The sequence below is a fragment of the Salvia splendens genome, chromosome 3 (assembly GCF_004379255.2).
Source record: "Salvia splendens isolate huo1 chromosome 3, SspV2, whole genome shotgun sequence".
Taxonomy (NCBI): Eukaryota; Viridiplantae; Streptophyta; class Magnoliopsida; order Lamiales; family Lamiaceae; genus Salvia; species Salvia splendens.
The window spans coordinates 12,992,619-13,013,183 of NC_056034.1; the positions used below are offsets into that span (position 1 = coordinate 12,992,619).

Consider the following 20,565-nt stretch of genomic DNA (forward strand, 5'->3'; position numbering starts at 1 on the left):
AAATCGGAATAAGAGTGATGTGTTTTGTAAACAAGAGTGAAGTAAAATCATAATAAGAGTGATGTATTTTGTAAACTAGAGTGAAGTAAAATCAGAATAAGAGTGATGTGTTTTGTAAACAAGAGTGAAGTAAAATGATCAAGTGGAATATACGATGGGAATGGAAGAGTATTTTCGAGAAAAAGACATTAATTTATAGTGCGCATTTCACGCTGCAAATAGACACCACGTTAAATTTCCACCCACTTAATCACCATTCATTTTCTTTATTTTCACAAATTAAAAAAAATATCTTCTTTAAATACCATTCTTTACGCTAATGCAATTCATACCATTCAGAAAAAGGTGTTTTATTCCAAACAAATAGCATAATTAATTAAGAATGCATGCCAAGGTCCACTTCCGACAAAGATAGTTATTAGTAATATAAGGATGGCATTGATATTCCCCACTTCTCATACATAATTAATTCGTATAAATTTGTCAGCATAGTGACCGCACTCCGCCTTGCTGCAATTTGTGCCGGTGCCACCAGGATCGGCAAGTTGTATCCTTTCACGAGGCTCAGGTCGTAGACGTCCATCCCGTTGAAGCTGCCTCGTGCGAACTCAGCCAGAGTGATCGGAATCGCCGCCGTGACGGCGTCGGCGCATTCGACCTTTCCGGATCCGCAGTCGTCGGTCACGCAGGAGAAATTTCCAGACGGATCTTCGGAGCAGCGTGCGCACCACCAAAATCGGAGACTACGGTGGCGGATGTGGCGGTGGCGCAGATAGAGGAGGAAGAAGATCCGGTGAAATTGGATGAATTTCTCAATTCTAGCTTATGAATTTCATAAAGTAATTTTTAAAAATGCCCTTGGCCTATTTTACATAATTAAAATAAATAATATTTGTTCCATTAAGATGTGTGGCTGAGATTTGTTCTCTAGTTATACACTTAAAATTATTTATATCTTGATCACTAATATATATATATATATGTGTGTGTGTGTGTGTGTGTTTTCGATTTTTCGGTTTTTTCATATAATTTTGGTTTTTTCGGTTTTGTTCGATTTTTGAAGTTCGGAATTTGAGACAATACGATCAGTTTTATCTACTTATTATTGATCATTTTGTTTTGTTTGGAATTTGGAAAGGTGGTGGTTGTGACTTGTGATGAGCAAAATATCATAAAATAGAGCTAACAAAACGAGCTTGATGATTTGAAGAATCAAACACAGTTTAATTGGTAATACGTAGTAGTACAAATTATAAGAGAGATTTACAATGTAAATAAATAAAAGAAAGTTGGTAAACTTAAACTATACGATAAAACAACAATAATATAATGAGTATTCGGTTGGCTAATAAACCAATAATAGAAAATAAATCTATCAAAATTCATACACATTAATAATTATATTATATTGACAAAGCAAAATTTCTCAACTCGCCGCTAATTATAAATCAATTAATATTAAAAAAACATCAATGTGAGCGCACAACGAGCCTTGATCGAATTCACGAAGGACATAAGGCTCCTAAAGCACGGTAACAATGAACGACAACATGTTTCCATTTAACCATATAGATTACATATTGAATAATAACCACTCCCCACTTTACTGAAGCTGTAATTTATTCGGAATTTTCTGCGTATGTGATCTGCCAACCACATGTTTGTGAAAATTCCGCATCTGTAAGATCCTCTCTCTCCTTGGATATATTTATTTTTCTGCTTTGTTTATATATATTAGGTTAGTTTCTCTAGCTGGATATATCCTCTCTTACACTCTTCTTGTTGCCAGTTACTAGTAATTCAACAATCAAAATAAACAAGTTCGCCAAAATGCATTCAATTCCTGAGTTTAAAAAAAGAGTGAGATTCATGAAATGCTGCTTAATCAGATGCTATTTATGGGAACTCTAATTGGAACCAAGACTCTTGCCAAATTGTATATACATTGATTGTCTTTGTTCTTGATGATACGTAGAATAGTTTCTTTACACATTGGCTGAATTGTTATTGTCTTAACCTCCATAAACATAATCATCTTGAATGAGTCATTGACATTATTAGCATCACGAAAGTTTGCCATAATAGTAAAACGCAATTGTTTGGATCATCCTAGGCCCGACTCTAACCTGATTCCTTCCAGGCTCGACCCTAACCAGGGCTCATCCAGACCCGAACATGGGTTAGTTTCTGTAGATAGATATACCCTATTTTACTCTCTACTTATGTCCAATTACTAGTAAATCAACAAACAAAAGAAACAAGTTTGCCAAAACCAAAATGCATTCAATTCATATGAATATAATACAATGAGAAGCTCTAACACAAGTGTAGAGAAACAAGACTGAGATTTAGGAAATGCTGTTTTAGCTTCTTGCAAATGATATGACTGGGAACTCTCAATCTAGTACATTCACTTCACCAGACAGGCTAGACTTCAATGAGTATTATCCATAACATTTTCTATCAGATGACCTAAGAAGTTATAGGACGAGCCTCCTTCTTCTAGGGCCAGTCTACTCTTGTTGTGCAGCTCTTTCACCTTAAGTCGGATCTTGTTCTCCGGGTCCATCAGCTGCCTAATTGCACTCTCTATCGTTCCTGCAGCCACGATAACATTACTTTCCTTCCTGTAGTCAATTTTGACCTCAACCGCCATTTCGAACTCTTTGACTAGCAGGAATGCATTGGTCTGCTGCTCTGCAGACAGCGGCCATGCTGCCACAGGCACTCCACACCACAGACTTTCCAGAGTCGAGTTCCATCCACAGTGCGACACAAATCCTCCCACAGCAGGGTGAGACAGCACAGCCATCTGGGGGGCCCACCCGATCACCTTCCCGATTCCATTAGTATTTCTGAGGAACCCTTGAGGCAATACTTGTTCAGGGTTCTCATATTCCCCTGGAAACTCAATTGTACCTTCAGGAGGTGGCTTTCTCAACGACCATAGAAACCGGACTCCACTCTGCTCCAGCGCAGTAGCAATTTCCTTCACCTGATCGCCCTCAAAACTTCCATTGGTGCCAAAGCAGATAAACACAACTGATGAATGGGGATGCTCGTCCAGCCACGCGATGATCTCCTCACGCTTCCTCTTGTTCTCATCAGTTTCTTCACCTCCCCCTTGAATCATTGGCCCTAATGGATAAACTGGAGGAATTCTGGGATCAGCAGAGAGCGAGCTAATTGCGTGGTGCTCGAATTCAAGAAAGGTGTTCACGATGATCCCTCTGCTCTCTCTGTATCTTCTGATAAAATCTAGAAAACCAGTCTCCTTGTCGAATACTTTAGCAGGCCACACTTTTGCAGGTACTGGATTAACATAAGTTGGAATAGAGATCTCCACATCTGAATCCTCGTACTCTTTCAAGTTTTTGCCATGATCGTCGCTCAAGCTCTGGAGGTGCAACACAAGCCCAAGAAAAGCTGATCCACTGGGGAAGAAGATGTAAGCCGGGGCACCGAGCTCATTAGCCACATCAATCATGGGAGTACAGAACATGTCAAGCACGAAACCAGCAAGTCTTCCTTTCTGGCTCTCCACGAACAGAAGCGTCCGGTTCTTGGCTCCGATCAACCCTGATGTGACGGACTTGTTTTCTTGCAGGTGTAGGAAGTTGATCCGAGGGTGGGGAGAATTTTTAGTGTATGAACTGATCTTGGTGTCCACGGGAAGCTTCATAAGTAGGATGGTAATGGAGAGGCGGTCGTCTCGATCGGCGAGGAGCTTGGCAGTGTCTACTGCTGACACCAGGTGGCTCATTATAGGGAATGGAATGAACACCATGGTTGTTTTGGCATCTGTAAACATCTTTTCTTGGCTGACAACAAATTTGGTGGAATTTTAAGTGTTAATAAGTTTGAAGTTATTATTACATGGAGTAGTTATAAGGTGTAATAATATACTGTATTAAGTATTTGAATAGTCATAATTCTTATTTCTTAGGCAGAAAGTATTGGATAAACGTCATGGATTTGCTGTCAATGGAGTCATTGTATATGTATTATTGCACATTTCTGAGATGGGGTCAAAGGGAAGTGGTTATCTCTATTTATTTAATTATTGCTTTATCTAAATCCAACACCTTCGCAGAACATCTTGAGAGCAGCAGCCAGACCCAGAGTGATGCCAATCTGTAATCTTCTTTTTTCCTCTTTTTCTGTTACTTTTACATTATTATTTTTTAATTTAATAAATTTATTAGGTTAGTTTTCTTATACAGATTTTGGTTTGCATCAGTTTCTGTAATTAAATACACACTCTTTCACTCCAGTTACTAGCTAGTAGTTCATGAATCCAAAGTTACAACACCAAAATGCAGTTGCTGTGAATATAGATAGCAGCACCTTCAGTAGAACAGAAAATGCTATTTTAGCATCTGGTAAATGTTATTTCTGAGTAGAACTAGTTCATGAAACTCATAGCCAAGAACTTACAATCATTAAGCCTTTCACTTCACCAACCATGCTGCTATGACAGGCGAATCTCCGAGAGTAATCATCGAGGACATTTTCGAGTAGACGACCTAAGAAGGTATAGGGGTGTGCACCTCTTTCACCTGAAGTCGGATCTTGTTCTCCGGGTCCACCTGCCTGATTGCATTCTCTATTGTTCCTGCAGGCACAATCATCACATCAGTATTCTTCCATCATCATCTCAACGGCCATCAGCAGAGAGTGAGTTAATCATCACAAGAAACGTACTTATCACAAACCCTCTGCTCTCCTTGTACCTTCTTACAAATGATTTTGAGTTGGGCCAGCAGGCCACACTTTTGCAGGTACAGGATGGACATGAAACATTGGCGGATCCTGGATTTTGGATTTGGGCTACGAAAAATAGTTATATGAGTTTGAAAATCCGAACAATCCTTTCATTGTCATAAATACAAATGTCATACGTAGACGCAAATATGACGACTAAAAAAGAAATTATATAGTTTAGAAATAAATCTGTTTGACATAAAATATTTGAGTAAAGTTTTATTTATTTTTTATAAGATAATACTAGTTTTTAGAAGTAAATCTTGTGAACATAAATATTTAAGCAAAATGTCAATTATTTAAAAAAAATATATAGATATTTTATTAATTATTAATGTTTCATATAGATATCAATATAATTGCTACACAATTGATAAAATAGTTTATAAGTAATTTTTTTATTATTTGAGAATTTGATCAAAAAGTATATAAATTTATTATTTCAATTGCTTTAGTAAACAAAAAAAAATAATACATCTATTCTTTCAATTATTTGAATAAAACTAAACAAAAAAAGTAAATCCAATATTTTAAAGAAGTAAAAGGCTATTGAACTTTTAATTGCTTGAATAAAATAAAATATGAACAAAAGTATACAAATTGTATTAACAAAACAAAACAGAAATAGATTTGAAATAAGTAATACGTATGATATAGAAACATTAATTGTTACAATAAAATAAAACTGGAAAAAAAGGTATAGAAATAAACAATATAAAAGAATTGATTAAAAATGGTATAGATATCAAAAGAAAAAAGAATTGAGAAAAAAAGGTATAGAAATTTAAAAAAAAAGAATTGAGTTAAGCAACTGCTAACAGGTTTCAAACTCAGAAACTCGGCTTTGCTTTGAAAATAGGAAAGCATAACCACTTGACCAAAGAACTCTTTATGTAAAAATATCTCAATAAATGGTAATATTAGCCTTCTGTTTTGGTGGATACGCCACTGGACATGAGACCTCCACATCTGAATCCTCGTACTCTCTCATGTCCCGCTGCTGCGATGATCATCCAAGCTCTGGAGATGCCCTAAAGAAGCTGATCAATCATGGGAGTGCACAACATGTCGAGTCTCTAATTCGTGGAGTTAATTTGCTCTAGTTTCAGAATTGGCAACCGTGTGATCGAATTCAGGTTAGCTGCTTAGTTAATCTTACAGTTAGTTTTTAAAAATATAGATTAAATATTGAATTAAATAATAATAGTATCTCTCTCTCTCTCTCAATTTCGCTTCACTTGCAGGTGTAATTTCATCGGAAGTTTCTCTGGCATTATGTCTGATGATTTAGCGAATTTTTGATGGGAATAAATGCAAGTAATAAATGAAGATCACAACACTGAAAATTACGTGGTTCGATTTACTGAGGTAAATCTACGTCCACGGGAAGAATAGAGGGCAAATTTGTATTGCTTGATCTAGCTTACAGATTACAATACTGATTTGCTATATGAGATTCAGGATCTAGAGAACTTAACCCTGGTCTATCTGATCTAAGTTCTATTTATACATTCGAACTAAGATCGTGGTTTGCAGCCCTGGTAGGGGGGTTGATAACTGCTTAATACCACTAAATAGATCGTGGGTGTAATGGAGGTCGTGGAGATCCTGCATGGGTCCACTATCTCCTTGTTCGGTCGAATACTGAGACCGAACTGCTGAACTTTGCCGATCAGCTTTTGCCGATCTGAGAGTTGAGCTCGATTGGTCGGCTTTTACCGAGCTATAGGCTGTGACCGAACTCTTTGGTTGTGCCGAACTGACTTTGCCGATCAGCTTTTGCCGATCTGAGAGTTGAGCTCGATTGGTCGGCTTTTACCGAGCTATAGGCTGTGACCGAACTCTTTGGTTGTGCCGAACTGATACTCTTTCTTGGGTTTTGGGCTGATGGGCCGTCACTGCTATTGGGCTCGCAATTATTGTTTAGTTGTTTAGTTCGTATCCCATCACCACCCCCCCCCGAAAAGCGAAGTGAATCACTTCGGCATTTTGGATAAGTGTAAGGGGGAGGCTGACGTCAGGGGACGTGCTCTGCACGTGTCTGCATTAAATGTGACAGCAAATCCGGCCAGAGAATCCAGAAAAAGTGGGATTTGAAACGGTGCGACGAATTTGAAACGCCTCTGCGGATCTGATAAATATTTCCTTTCTTCATCATTGGAACACTTTTGCGATTATTTCTTCTGCATTCTCTCTCTTTTTCGTAAAATTTTCTTCCGCTTCCTCAAGAATTTCTTCAGAGACTTTCGACCATCAAAGAGTAAGAATCATGTCTTCTTCTTCTGAAACTGTTTCTGAATAAGGTAGTGGTAGGAAGGGGGGTAAGGGATCTTCTGGCCGGAAAAAGTCCGGGGAGAAGACGGTAGAATATTTTCACAGCATTTTGAGTAAGGATACTGTGATATCCTTACACAGAAAATATTTTCTTCCTGGGGGGTTAGTGGTGATTCCCGACGACACTCATAGGGCTAACTCGCCGCCGGAGGGTTATGCCACCGTTTACGAAGCCTGCTTAGAATGCGGGCTTCGTTTCCCTCTTCCCCCCGCCTTTGTAGAGCTTCTTGATTTTTTCCAACTTCCTTTAGGTCAGGTGACTCCAAATTCTTGGAGGCACTTATCGGCCTTTGCTGCCGAGCTGCGTAGACTAGAAAAGGATCTGTCTCTGAGGGCAATCCTTAATTTCTTTCAGTTTAAGAGAAAGGGATCCTGGTTTTACTTGATCCCTTTACAGCCCTTTAGAGCCTTCTGTAAAACCAAATGGCCGATGTGGAAAAATCGCTTCTTTTTTTACAATAGGACAGCGGCTCCGGACTTTTCCTGGAGAGGGCCGAAGTCCGTAATTCCTCATCCTCGGGTAGAACCGTTGGACGAGCTCGAGGGCGGGCTCAATAAGATTCCCATGATTAGGAAACAGTATTTGGAATCTGAGCTCGTCAAGGGTGACTTCGTGTTCGACTCCTCGTCTTCGGACGAAGAGACTGAGGGTGAGGATTTCTTTTTTATGCTTTACTGCTTTAGCGGCGAAAACTAACTTTGTTTTCTTGCTTTTTGGCAGTGAACATGCTAAGCAAGCTTGGTCGCAAATCCTCCGAATCAAAGGAGCCGGAGAAACAGAAAACCACCAGCTCGGCGTCTGATGCCGAGAAGAATCCGAAGAGGCAGAAGACCTCTTCGAGTCAGTCTTCGGATCCAAAAAAACCGGTATCGACCTCGGCAAGGGGGAAGGCGAAGACTCAGAAACCCCCAAAAGCGCCAGAGAGAGACATTGTCCAGGGGGGTTATGGATCAGGAGTGGTTACGGCCACTTCGGAACATATCTCTGAGCCCTTTTTATGGCCAAAGGACTTTGTAGAGGTGAATTTTCTTCTTGATTTTCTGGCTTTGCTTTTTTCCTATATTTTTTTTGTGGCCCCTCTGTTGACTTTTTCCTTTTTCCATTTTCAGAGGAACAATATGCTCTGCAAACTCGTCACAGTTGAACTCTCTAAAGCGTCCAGCGATTATGATGAGATGCAGAGGAATTTGAATGCTGCTCGTCACCAGGCCGAACAGGCTCGGGCAGACTTTGAGAGGGCAAGGGCCGCTATGATCTCGGCTCAGGATGAAGCCCAGCGTGCCAAAGACCAGCTCATCATCCAGAGAGAGCGGTCGAAACAGAGGGAAGCGGCTGCCGTGGTTGCTCAGGGGGAGGCTCTCCGTGTTTACACGGAGAAACTCTTTTTGAGCAATCAATTTTCGGCCCTTATCGGTGATCTGCTGAAATTGATGACCGATAATGTTGAGCAGGAACCCGAAGTCGTCTTCCCGCTGTATGGCCGAGAGATTGCAGCGCGTCTCCAGAGTCTGCCGCTCCTTGAGGAGCTTGCGTCTTCATCGGTCCTGCTTTCTGCTGAACGAGTCCGTAATTGCCGTGCTGACCGTGACGAGAACATGGAGGCCATCTTTGCCTCCTTGGGGCCTGTTTCACCCGCTTCAATTTTCAAAGAAGAGGGTGAGCAGGAAAATGAGGCCGGCAAGGAGACCGAGCAGAAGGATCAGCAGACCGGCGACGGGCACGCCGAGCAAGAGGTGCAGCAGATCGGCGATGGGGGCGCCGAGCAGGAGGGAGGGAGGAGGGAGGTCGAGGCTGAGACCGAGGTCGACAAGGAGAAAGAAGCTGAAACCCACAGGGAAGCCGGAGACGAAACTGGCGGAGTATGATTTCGTCTCCCTTCTCTTAGTTTAGTTTCTTTCTTTCTATTTGTAAAATGGCCTTGAAGCCCTCCTTGTGTAAATTTTTTCTTGTGAATGAAAAAAATTCTTCTTTCTACACTCGTGTCTTCCTTATAGCTTTTCTTAATCTCTTTTACTCCTATTGTGGTTTACTGCCTGCTCGGTAAACTGAAATGCCGAACTGACATAGCTGCTTCGTATTCTTAACTCTAAGGAGCTGGAGGTACTTCACTGGAAGCGGCTATACTCTTTGGCTTTAAATGAAGCTGAGAAAAAAGCTATAGATGACCAGATGAAGTATGATGAACTCTTGGCTCGTTTAGTGGAGCTGGAGTCCAACAATAAGGACTTAGAGTGCATAAAGAAAGATCTGGAGGCCGAGCTGAATACTGTCATCGCTGAGAGGACTGCATATGAAGATTTCATCTGCGGGCGCGGGGGAATGACTATATCTGAAACCTCTAACAGATGCTCACACTCCAACTCAAACCTCTAATCCACTTACTCAAAATTCTACTCCAAACCAGCAACGGACTCAGGAGCAACCGGAAACGTCAAGACAAGAACGCCCTGAAGTTCGTAGAGGAGTTGTGAATATGAGTGAGCAAGATCAGCGAATGCTTCGTGAAGAGACTCTTCGCCGCCGAGGTGCTAGAACTTCCCGGACTCAGGGAAGAGGCGGTAGGTCGATCAGAGCATCTCGTCCACCTACTTATTCTTCAACTGCTCGGAACGCCCGAACTCAGCATCATGAGGATTTTTCGGATAGGTGGCTCAACTTTAGCAATCGTAGACAGTAGAATAGTCCTTTGTAATGGTGTAACGCATTCTCGTAGGGCAGCGGAATTGTATGCCCAACAAGACTTAGTAAATGAAATTTTTTCATTTCGCTTCTATCACTGCGTATTTACAGTTCAGCGATTTTTTATTTCATTTATTGTACTCGTCCTCGGTCTTATGAAGTAAACTCTTCTTTGACCGGACTTAGTTAGTGTCCTTATTTGGCGAGTTTTATCGCTTGGATTGGACTTTCCCTAGTTAACCGGAGTGGTTTTCGGCTTATTGCAGTTCGTTTCAGACGAATTGCTTGTTTCTTAAGCTGAATTGTGGAATCTTGTATCTTCCTTAGAAGCTTGGACTCACAATTGTCTTTAATACATGATCTAAAAAAAGGGGATCAGCCTTTAAGGAACAATATACCTCAGTAACATTTATAAGAGACAAAACGCACATAGAGAGACAAATAAAAAGGACGAAAAAGATTTTAATCTTTAAAAAACGACAAGTATAAAGAACAATAAAAATATGAAAGCACATAACCCTAGGACCGAACTAGACACAAGACTGACCGGACCTTGTCTCTTACAAATAGAACTTCTTGAGGTTGGAAATATGCCATGTTCGGGGTACTTGTTCTCCTGACATGTGAGTTAATTTATAAGACCCTTTTCCCAGGACTTCTGACACCCGATACGGACCTTCCCATGTGGGTTCAAGTTTGCCCAGCTTTTCTGCTCGGCTTACTTCATTGTTTCTCAATACGAGATCTCCCACTTGAAACTGCAGCTTTTTCACCCTTTGGTTATAATACCGGGTTACTTGCTCCTTATACTTGGCTTCTTTTATGAAGGCCAATTCTCTTCTTTCTTCGGCAAGATCTAGTTCGGCTCTCAGTCCGTCGCCATTCAGTTCTGTTGAGAAATTAAGGGTTCGGGGGCTGGGTATGCCGATCTCAACCGGAATTACGGCTTCAGTGCCGTACACTAGACTGTACGGAGTTTCACCGTTGGAGGTTTTTGGTGTAGTTCGGTAAGACCATAGGACTTGAGGAAGATTTTCTACCCATTGTCCTTTGGCTTGTTCTAACCGAGTTTTTAATCCTTTCACCAAAGTACGGTTTGTTACTTCCGTTTGTCCGTTTGCTTGTGGGTGAGAGACTGAAGTGAACCGCTGTTGAATATTCAACTCTTGGCACCAATTCTTGAATGTTTTGTCAGTAAACTGAGTCCCATTATCTGAAATGAGGATATGGGGTATGCCAAATCGGCAAACTATGTTCTTCCAGACAAAATCTAATGCCTTTGAGCTTGTTATCGTAGCTAATGGTTCAGCCTCCACCCACTTTGTGAAGTAATCCACGGCAACGATCAAGAATTTCATTTGCCGGGGAGCTTGTGGTAGTGGTCCTACTATGTCTATGCCCCATTGCATAAAAGGCCAAGGGCTTTGCATAGCACATAGATCAGTCTGCGGCGTCCTTGGGATATTTGCATGGATTTGGCATTTTGTACATTTCTTAACTAGCTGTACTGCTTCTTGTACCAAAGTTGGCCAATAATATCCCCATCTCAGAATTTTTTTAGCTAATGCTCTAGCTCCGATGTGGCTACCGCAAGATCCTTCATGAACTTCTCTAAGGATGTAATCCGTCTCTTCTGGTCCTACACATCGCAATAACGGTTGAAGGTAGGACTTTCTATATAGGACTCCTTCATGAAGTTCATACCGACGTGCTCGGCATGTGATTTTCCTTGCTTCTCTCTTATCCTCGGGCAGTTGTCCTTGATCTAGATACTTTAATATTGGCGTCATCCAGTTTGGTGAACTGGTTACTGAGTGTACTTCAGCTTCATCAATGCTTCTGTGCGGTAATTCCTCCACCTTTGAGCTCGGATATGAGGCCAACTTACTTAAAGTATCTGCTCGGCTATTTCCCGCTCTGGGAATGCGGATTATCCGAAAATAAGAGAAATTTCGGCTAATACTTTGCGCTTTGTCCAAGTATTTTTTCATCCTTTCACCACGGGCTTCACTTGTACCCAGCATGTGATTCACTATGACTTGTGAATCACAATGAATTTTGAGAGATTTGACAAGTAGACGTTGCGCTAACTGAAGTCCGGCAAGAAGGGCTTCGTATTCGGCTTCGTTATTAGTGGTTGGGAATAAGAACCGAAGTGAATAAGTTACTTCGTGTCCGTCGGGAGCGATAAGTAGAATACCAGCTCCACTTCCTGTCTTATTCGAAGCTCCATCTACGAATCCAATCCCACAGTCCGGCGGCTCTACTTCGGGTTTCTGGGGCTGTGTTAGTTCATCATTGGTAGGATTTTTCTGTTCGGCAATAATAGGGATTGCCTGATCGAACTTTGCCTCTACAAGAAAATCTGCCAAGGCTTGTCCCTTGATGGCTTTCCGAGGTAGATATTCTATTGAATGTTCTCCCAACTCTATGGCCCACTTGGCAATTCTGCCTGATGCTTCTGGCTTAGTCAAAACTTGCCGAAGTGGAAGATCGGTTAAGACGCATACTTTGTGAGCATAGAAATATGGCCGCAGTCTCCTTGCTGCATTTACTAATGCCAGAGCAATTTTTTCCAGAGGTTGATACCTTGTTTCGGGACCTCTTAATGCTCGGCTTGTAAAGTAGATAGGACGCTGTTTTAGGCCTTCTTCTCGTACAAGCACCGCGCTAATGGTTTGATCTGATGCTGCTAAATATAAGAATATCACTTCGGCATCTGTTGGAGCAGAGAGAATAGGAAGTTCGGTTAAATAACTTTTGAGTTCGTCAAAAGCCTTTTTCTGTTCGGCTCCCCACTCAAACTTTGGTGCCTTCTTCAAAACATTGAAGAACGGCATTTGCTTTTCGGCTGCTTGGGAAAGGAATCTATTCAGTGCGGCTAGACATCCAGTTAGCCTTTGCACATCATGTATGGACTTCGGCATTGCCATGTTCTGAACAACTTGAACCTTTAGGGGATTTGCCTTGAGTCCTTCCTTTGAAACCCAACAACCCAGAAATTTTCCCGATTCTACCAAAAAGGTACATTTTTGGGGATTGAGTTTGAGGTTGGCTTTTTTGAGCACGTCGAGAGTGGATTTGAGATTGTTTTCGTACTCCGAAGTGCTTCTGCTTTTAACAACTATGTCGTCAACATATACTTCAACCTCTTTTCCGATCAGGTGCCGAAATAGCTTATCTACCATCCTTTGATATGTGGCTCCGGCATTGTTTAAACCAAATGGCATCTTTTTATAAGCAAAAATACCGAAGTCAGTAATGAAAGCCGTTTTTGAAGCATCATTGTCATCCATTAAAACTTGGTGGTATCCTTTATACAAATCAAGAAAACAGAAAATTTCGAAGCCTATCAGAGCTTCTACTTTTTTATCTATGTTGGGAAGGGGGTAGCAATCTTTAGGACAATGCTTATTTAGATCCGTAAAATCTATGCACATCCGCCATCCTCCTTCTTTTTTCTTGATCATCACAGGATTGGCCACCCAAGAAGGATATTTTACTTCAAATAATACATCCGCTTTCAGTAATTGGCGGACTTCGTCATGGATGACTTGATTTCTTTCTGCCGCAAAGAGTCTTTGCTTCTGTTTTATAGGCCGGACTGAAGGATCAATATTTAACCGATGTGTAATTACCTCGGGAGACACTCCAGTCATGTCCAACGGAGACCACGCAAAGACATCTTTGTACTCTTTGAGGAGCTGGATGGTCTTTTCCCGGAGTAGAGGTGTTCCCGCGAAACCGATCTTGACCGTTCTGGATGGATCATCTTCGTATAACTGAACTTTCATCGAGTTCGGCTCCGGTGTGACTTCGTTCATTTCGCCTGCCTCTGACTCCGGCTGCTGTGATTGCTATGCTTGATGGTGCCGATCTGATTGTTCGGCACTTTTAAGCGCAATCTGCAAACATTCTTTTGCTCTCTTTTGATCACCTCGGATGACTGCTATCCCTCCTTTAGTGGGGATCTTGATTGTGAGGTGATAAGTAGAGCAAATGGCCCGAACTGTGTTGAGCCAGTCTCTTCCCAGTATAATGTTATACGGGGATCGAGCTTTTACCACAAAAAACTCGATAACCGTACTGGAGCTAGTAGGCGCTCTTCCTACCGTAATCGGAAGGCTGATAATACCTTCAGGGCGGGTGTCCTCCTGGGCGAAACTTTTCAGAGGAAGTGGGGCCGGACTGAGCCGAGCTGGATCCACTTCCAGTTTATCAAAACATTCTTTAAAAAGAATGCTAACCGACGCTCCTGTATCCACAAACACTCTGTGGATCAGTTTGTTTGCCACTCCAGCTTGAATGACAATAGCGTCTTGATGAGGAGAAATGGCCGGGACGGGATCTGCATCTGAAAATGTAATTACTTCCTCCTTCTTCAGCCTTTTATGTGTTGGCTCCTCTCGATTGAAGCCTCTGCGCTCTGATTTTAGGGACGATTTAGTCTTCCCGGCTGGGAGAGCGTCAATAGTCTGGATTACTCCATCATATTGCGGCTCGTCATCGTCTTCGGGATCCTGTTGCCTTTTAGGATCTTGAGGAGCGCAGTTCGCACTTCTCTGTTTCTTATTCTTTTTCGGCGGCTTGCTTTGGTATTTTTTTAACGTCCCTGCTTTCACAAGAACATCAATATCTGCTGCCAAATTTCGGCACTCCTCGGTATCGTGACCGTGGTCTTGATGGAAGGAGCAATATTTATCCTGACTTCGGCGCGTGGCCTATTTCGTCATCGGCTTTGGTTTTTCGAACATATCAGAATGCAGTTTGAAAATTTCCGCTCTCGACTTGTTCAATGGTACGAACTGAGCGGGTGGTTTCTCAGGATTGAGACGTGGTCCCAATCTGTCTTGTACCGGTGCCCTTTGAATTCTTTCAAAAGGAGTTCGGCGAGGATGTCCCTGATCGCTATGATCGGGCTTCCTCTTGTCTCCTCTGGAAGAGCTGTCTAAAGACCGTTTTCGACGGTCTGCCTCATCAGCACGAGAAAACTGGTCCGCAATGTCCCACATCTCTTGAGCTGTTTGCGGACTGCATTCAACGAGCTTTCTGTAGAGAGCTCCTGGCAGAATTCCATTTTGGAATGCCGAAATGACAAGTAGATCATTGAGATCATCTACTTGTAGGCATTCCTTGTGGAATCTTGTCATGAAGTCGCTAATCTTTTCATCGCGACCTTGACGTATAGAAAGCAGCTGAGCCGAAGTGATTCGGGTTTCAGCTTTCTGGAAGAACCTCCTATGAAAAGCATCCATTAGATCTCTGTAAGATCTAATGCTGCCTTGAGGGAGGCTATCAAACCACCTTCTTGCGTTCCCGATGAGCAGCTCGGGAAACAGCTTACACATATGAACCTCATTGAGACCTTGGTTCGCCATATTATACTGATAGCGTCCCAGGAAATCATGAGGATCCACTAACCCGTCATAAGTCACTGACGGAGTTCGGTAATTCTGTGGCAACGGAGTTCTGGTGATATCATCCGAAAATGGAGTCTTCAGCGCTCCATACATAGCGAATCCGACATCTCTACGGTATGGTGGAGATGGAGTTCTCCTGTGATTTCGGTAACAAGGAGGAGAAGGAACATATCGGTGGTGAGGATTCTTTCTCCTGGAAGATACGACACTACTGCGGTAGTGACTTTCATGTCTGGAGGGGGAGGGAGAATCCGCCGTTTTCTTCTCCGGCTTCTGGCTCTTTTGCAGGAATGTTAAGAACTCATCCTGCTTCTCAGCCAAGAACAACTTGACAGCTTCATTCAAATCGAGCTGCTGGGGAGGCTCGGTGCGATGACTTTTTGAGTGGTTTGTTCTTTCACCGTGAGAACTGGAGGCAGATTTCTCCATAGGCTGTTTTCCAGACCTACGGGCTGGACTAGCTTCCTCACGTTCATCACGGACGGAAGTATGGGTATTATGTGATCTGGTACGCATTTTTTGGTGGAAGAGGATCAAAAACTCGCTTTTATCACAGTTTTGGTTTTCTGTTTTCCCACAGACGGCGCCAGTGATGATTTAGCGAATTTTTGATGGGAATAAATGCAAGTAATAAATGAAGATCACAACACTGAAAATTACGTGGTTCGATTTACTGAGGTAAATCTACGTCCACGGGAAGAATAGAGGGCAAATTTGTATTGCTTGATCTAGCTTACAGATTACAATACTGATTTGCTATATGAGATTCAGGATCTAGAGAACTTAACCCTGGTCTATCTGATCTAAGTTCTATTTATACATTCGAACTAAGATCGTGGTTTGCAGCCCTGGTAGGGGGGTTGATAACTGCTTAATACCACTAAATAGATCGTGGGTGTAATGGAGGTCGTGGAGATCCTGCATGGGTCCACTATCTCCTTGTTCGGTCGAATACTGAGACCGAACTGCTGAACTTTGCCGATCAGCTTTTGCCGATCTGAGAGTTGAGCTCGATTGGTCGGCTTTTACCGAGCTATAGGCTGTGACCGAACTCTTTGGTTGTGCCGAACTGACTTTTCCGATCAGCTTTTGCCGATCTGAGAGTTGAGCTCGATTGGTCGGCTTTTACCGAGCTATAGGCTGTGACCGAACTCTTTGGTTGTGCCGAACTGATACTCTTTCTTGGGTTTTGGGCTGATGGGCCGTCACTGCTATTGGGCTCGCAATTATTGTTTAGTTGTTTAGTTCGTATCCCATCAATGTCATATATATGTCAACCATGTTTGTGAAAATTCCCCATCCGCCGCCTTTCTCTCCTTCGATTAATTCATTTTTTCTGTTTTGTTTAGTTAGATATACCCTCTTTCACACTCTCTCTCTCTCTACTAGTAATACGACAATCAAAAGAAACAAGTTCGCTTCAATTCATATCAATTTAAAACAAGACTTGAGATTCAGGAAATAGTGTTTTAGCTTCTTGCAAAAGCTATTATTGGGAACTCTCACTTCACCAGACAGGCTAAACTTCAATGAGCATTATCCATGATATCTTGGAGTAGACGGCCTAAGAAGTTATAGGACGACCCTCCTTCTACTACGGCCGCTCTAGCCTTGTCGTGCACCTCTTTCACCTTAACTCGGACCTTGTTCTTCGGCTCCATCAGCTGCCTAATTGCACTCTCTATCTTTCCTGCAGACAAAATCACACCACTATCCTTCCTGTAGTCTATCTTGATCTCAACCGCCATTTCATACTCTTTGACTAGCTGGAATGCATTCGCCTGCTGCTCTGCAAACAGCGGCCATGCTGCTACAGGCACTCCGCACCACACACTTTCCAGAATCGAGTTCCATCCACAGTGCGACACAAATCCTCCAACAGCAGGGTGAGACAGCACCGCCATCTGGGGTGCCCACCCGATCACCTTCCCGATTCCATTAGTATTTCTGAGGAATCCTTCAGGCAATTCTTGTTCCAGGTTCTCATATTCCCCTGGAAACGCAACTGACTCCTTGGGAGACGCCTTTCTCATTGACCACAGAAACCGGACTCCACTATTCTCCAGCGCAGTAGCAATTTCCTTCACCTGATCGCCCTCGAAACTTCCACGGGTGCCAAAGCAGATAAACACAACTGATGAATGTGGTTGTTTATCCAGCCACGCGATGATCTCCTCACGCTTCCGCTTGTTCTCATCACTTTCTTCACCTCCCCCTTGAATCATCGGCCCTACTGGATAAACTGGTGGGATTTTGGCATCAGCAGAGAGCGAGCTAATTGCGTGGTGCTCGAATTCAAGAAAGGTGTTTACGATGATCCCTCTGGTCTCTCTGTACCTTCTGGCACATTCTAGAAAACCAGTTTCCTTTTCGAATACTTTACCAGGCCACACCTTTGCAGGTACAGGATTAACATAAGTTGGGATAGAGATCTTCACATCTGAATCCTTATACTCTTTCAAGTTTTTGCCATCATCGTCTCTCAAGCTCTGCAGATGCAACAAAAGCCCAAGAACAGCCGATCCACTGGTAAAGTTGATGTAAGCTGGGGCGCCGAGCTCGTTCGCCACATCAATCATGGGAGTGAAGAACATGTCGAGCACAATTCCAGCAAGTCTCCCCTTCTGGCTCTCCATCATCTCCACCACAACATCTCTGGCCAGACACTTATGGCTCTCCGCCAAAGCAAGCACCCAGTTCTTGTCTCCCATCGACCCTGATGCGATGGAATTGTTTTCTTGCAGGGGTAGGAAGTTAATCCGAGGGTGGGGTGATTTGGTAATGTAGGAACTGATCTTGGTATCTGGGGTCCGTTTCATAATTAGGATGCTAATGAAGAGACTGTCGTCTCGATCGGCGAGGAGCTTGGCAGTGTCTACAGCTGACACCAGGTGGCTTACTATAGGTAATGGAATGAACACCATGATTTTTTTGGCATCTGCAAACATCTTTTCTTGCTGGAAAAACAAGAGAGAGAATAAATTTATGGAATGTCAATTGTCAAGTGAATATATGTGGATGTAATAACATAATCAGAAATCTTAGGCAAACGTCATGACTTCACTGAATCAAGAAAGGCTAAACATTCACAAACGCCCTCTGGACTCCTATTTCCAACACTAACATTTGAAGTTGACATGATCTTTAATTTAAAGATTATTATTAGAATTCATTACATGCATGACAAGGATTCAAGAACTACCATCTTTGACAAAGATTCTGTGCAAGAACAATGCAGTAGTGCTAGCACATGTCAATTGATTAATCACATGGTGAAGAGAAAGAAATTTGTTACCTGAAAACAAAACTGTGTGTGGAGTGGCGTAGAAATGGGCAGCGGCGGAGGTGGGGAGGGACTGAGTTAGGTTGGCTCTCCTACTTTATAAAGGGGTTGGTGAATGGTTCTTGCAATAATTACAAAGGTCTGTTAGAATCTAAGTTGAAGAAATACAGCTATTAGTATATTGACGACAAGAGTTTGGTGCCAATCCTTTTATCTCGACCTATCTCATCTTTTTCTCTTCATTTTTTATCTTCATCTCGAATAAAGAATCTTAATTTAGGGTGTGTTTGGTTTAATTTTTCCTTCTTTGTATAAGAGATGGCATATATATGAAATTAGTTATAAGTCTAGCCAATTCGAACTTGTGCAATTCTCAAGCGATCACTCTTTCATACCATAATTGGTGGCTCCTCAAGTATGTATAGCATATATGTCCCATCCTGTCTCAGATGATCCGCAATTGAGTTAGCCTTGCATTATACGTTTTTCACCACCGTATACCAATTTTTTCTTGAGTGACTTATCTCCGCTTTATATTCTCTAATGACTTTACATCTTTTTATATTATCTCTTTATATCTTCTAGGTGACTTTATATCTCTTTATATCCTTTAAGTGAATTTACATCTCTTTATATTTTCTATGTGACTTTATACTTTTGTTTCTTTATATCTCATAGATGACTTTAGATTTCTTAGTTTCATTTTAAAATTATTAATTTAATTTTGCAATTTTTCATTTTTTAAGTTTTAATGTCTACATCATATTTATTTTAAATTTTAATTTTAGTAATTTTAACTAGGGGATAGATAAAAAAAGAATTTGGTTGTTACTGCGCCGATCATCCTACCCCCCTAAGTTTTTCTGATCGTCTCAAAGCACCCTACGCTCCTAACAACATTGGTTGAAATTTCAAAATTTCTTTTTATCGCCTCGGTGCGCACCATGCTCTTAACAACACTGGTTGAAATCTAAACTTGCTCTTTCTACCATATGATAAAACAAAAACAAAAGTAATGGATAAAAAAAACTCCAACCGTTTCCTAAAAAATAAAAATTCTTTCTTTTTTGGTTCTTGAAACTCCATTTTAGAAAACAGACCCTACAATCCACTAATATTAATTTTACCTCTTTCTCTTCTCTTTCTTACTTTGTCCAGTTTTTTTCAATCTTCACTCTTACTTTACCAATTTGCATTAAAACTAGTGCAGTTTCTAAAGTTCCTATTTTTAGCAAGCAGATAAAATAAAAAAAATCACTCAAAATCCATACACATTTAACATTACACCGACAAACCAAATTTTTTTGCAACCCACACTAACTATAGAACAATTAATACCAAAAACATCATCAACGGTGTTGTTTGTTAGGGCACAATAAAATACTCCTATGTGACATGTTTGTGCTGATGGCATAACGATGAGCAGCAATATGTTTTAAGAAAGATGAAAGATTGCCGATTGTGTTAGTTTATTAATTCGAAATAAGTAACATATTAATAAGTATTAGTATTAAGTTTGTCACGACCGCGTTTCCTAAGGATAGGAAGCACGGGGAATCGTGACTAGTGGGGGAATTAAGAAGCGGGGAAGAAAGGGAAACAATCAAAGAAGTACGACTTATCGATCAAAATACGAAATTTCGTTTATCAACAAGGTTTCAAATCCCGAAGGTACATAACGTGAATGACATAGTTTGACAATTCAAAGGAAATCAAAGAAATTCCTAAACTTGGCATAGCGGAAGCATTTGAGAGTTAGCTACTACTATGTATGAAGACACAATAGCAACCGGATCATTTATTGAATACTGTATCTGTCCAATGCTCAACATCCTCCGTCCCCCGTCCACGCTCAACCTGCACATAGGGAAAACATATGCAGGGGCTGAGTACTTGATGCACTCAGTGAACTCATGCCAAAACAGTTATATCATGCCACCATTGTGTGACCTCGGGGTTTTAACTTGAAAAGGCCCGAGACACTAAAAATATCTCAATCACAACCTTTCAACTCATCCTCCAATCATTTTTCCTCATCATTTCAAAACACAACCATTTCTCCTTGATTTATTTAAGAAACTGCC

The 20,565-nt window shown here is 41.6% G+C and overlaps 3 protein-coding genes across 5 annotated transcripts; 1 reads left to right on the forward strand and 2 right to left on the reverse strand.

The window, feature by feature from the left end:
- Positions 1 to 2,262: 2,262 nt before the first annotated feature.
- LOC121797410 (anthocyanidin 3-O-glucosyltransferase 2-like) lies at positions 2,263 to 4,575 on the reverse strand. Its single transcript, XM_042196164.1, has 2 exons — positions 4,438 to 4,575; positions 2,263 to 3,821 (listed from the first exon to the last, which is right to left on the reverse strand). Exon 2 carries the CDS (start codon positions 3,809 to 3,811, stop codon positions 2,435 to 2,437), a length of 1,377 nt encoding a protein of 458 aa, XP_042052098.1. The 5' UTR covers positions 3,812 to 3,821; positions 4,438 to 4,575; the 3' UTR covers positions 2,263 to 2,434.
- LOC121797411 lies at positions 3,970 to 4,912 on the forward strand. Of its 3 annotated transcripts, none has more exons than XM_042196165.1 (4): positions 3,970 to 4,136; positions 4,481 to 4,534; positions 4,622 to 4,700; positions 4,767 to 4,912. In XM_042196165.1, exons 1-4 carry the CDS (start codon positions 3,970 to 3,972, stop codon positions 4,884 to 4,886), a joined length of 420 nt encoding a protein of 139 aa, XP_042052099.1. In that variant the 3' UTR covers positions 4,887 to 4,912. The 3 variants fall into 3 exon arrangements, with proteins under 3 accessions (XP_042052099.1, XP_042052100.1, XP_042052101.1); XM_042196166.1 differs by having other exon boundaries at positions 4,622 to 4,677; positions 4,764 to 4,912; XM_042196167.1 differs by having other exon boundaries at positions 4,622 to 4,677.
- Positions 4,913 to 16,603: 11,691 nt separating this feature from the next.
- On the reverse strand, positions 16,604 to 18,607 carry LOC121794010 (anthocyanidin 3-O-glucosyltransferase 2-like). Its single transcript, XM_042192021.1, has 2 exons — positions 18,494 to 18,607; positions 16,604 to 18,155 (listed from the first exon to the last, which is right to left on the reverse strand). Exon 2 carries the CDS (start codon positions 18,144 to 18,146, stop codon positions 16,725 to 16,727), a length of 1,422 nt encoding a protein of 473 aa, XP_042047955.1. The 5' UTR covers positions 18,147 to 18,155; positions 18,494 to 18,607; the 3' UTR covers positions 16,604 to 16,724.
- Positions 18,608 to 20,565: the final 1,958 nt, after the last annotated feature.

What these genes read in the sequence shown, in the direction of transcription:
- LOC121797410 (XM_042196164.1), bottom strand. Translation starts at nt 3,811, where the DNA reads ATGTTTACAGATGCCAAAACAACCATGGTGTTCATTCCATTCCCTATA.
- LOC121797411 (XM_042196165.1), top strand. Translation starts at nt 3,970, where the DNA reads ATGGATTTGCTGTCAATGGAGTCATTGTATATGTATTATTGCACATTT. An exon ending in ACCCAGAGTGATGCCAATCT is followed by an intron (nt 4,137 to 4,480) that starts GTAATCTTCTTT and finishes CTGCTATGACAG; the next exon opens with GCGAATCTCCGAGAGTAATC. An exon ending in CGAGTAGACGACCTAAGAAG is followed by an intron (nt 4,535 to 4,621) that starts GTATAGGGGTGT and finishes TTGTTCCTGCAG; the next exon opens with GCACAATCATCACATCAGTA.
- LOC121794010 (XM_042192021.1), bottom strand. Translation starts at nt 18,146, where the DNA reads ATGTTTGCAGATGCCAAAAAAATCATGGTGTTCATTCCATTACCTATA.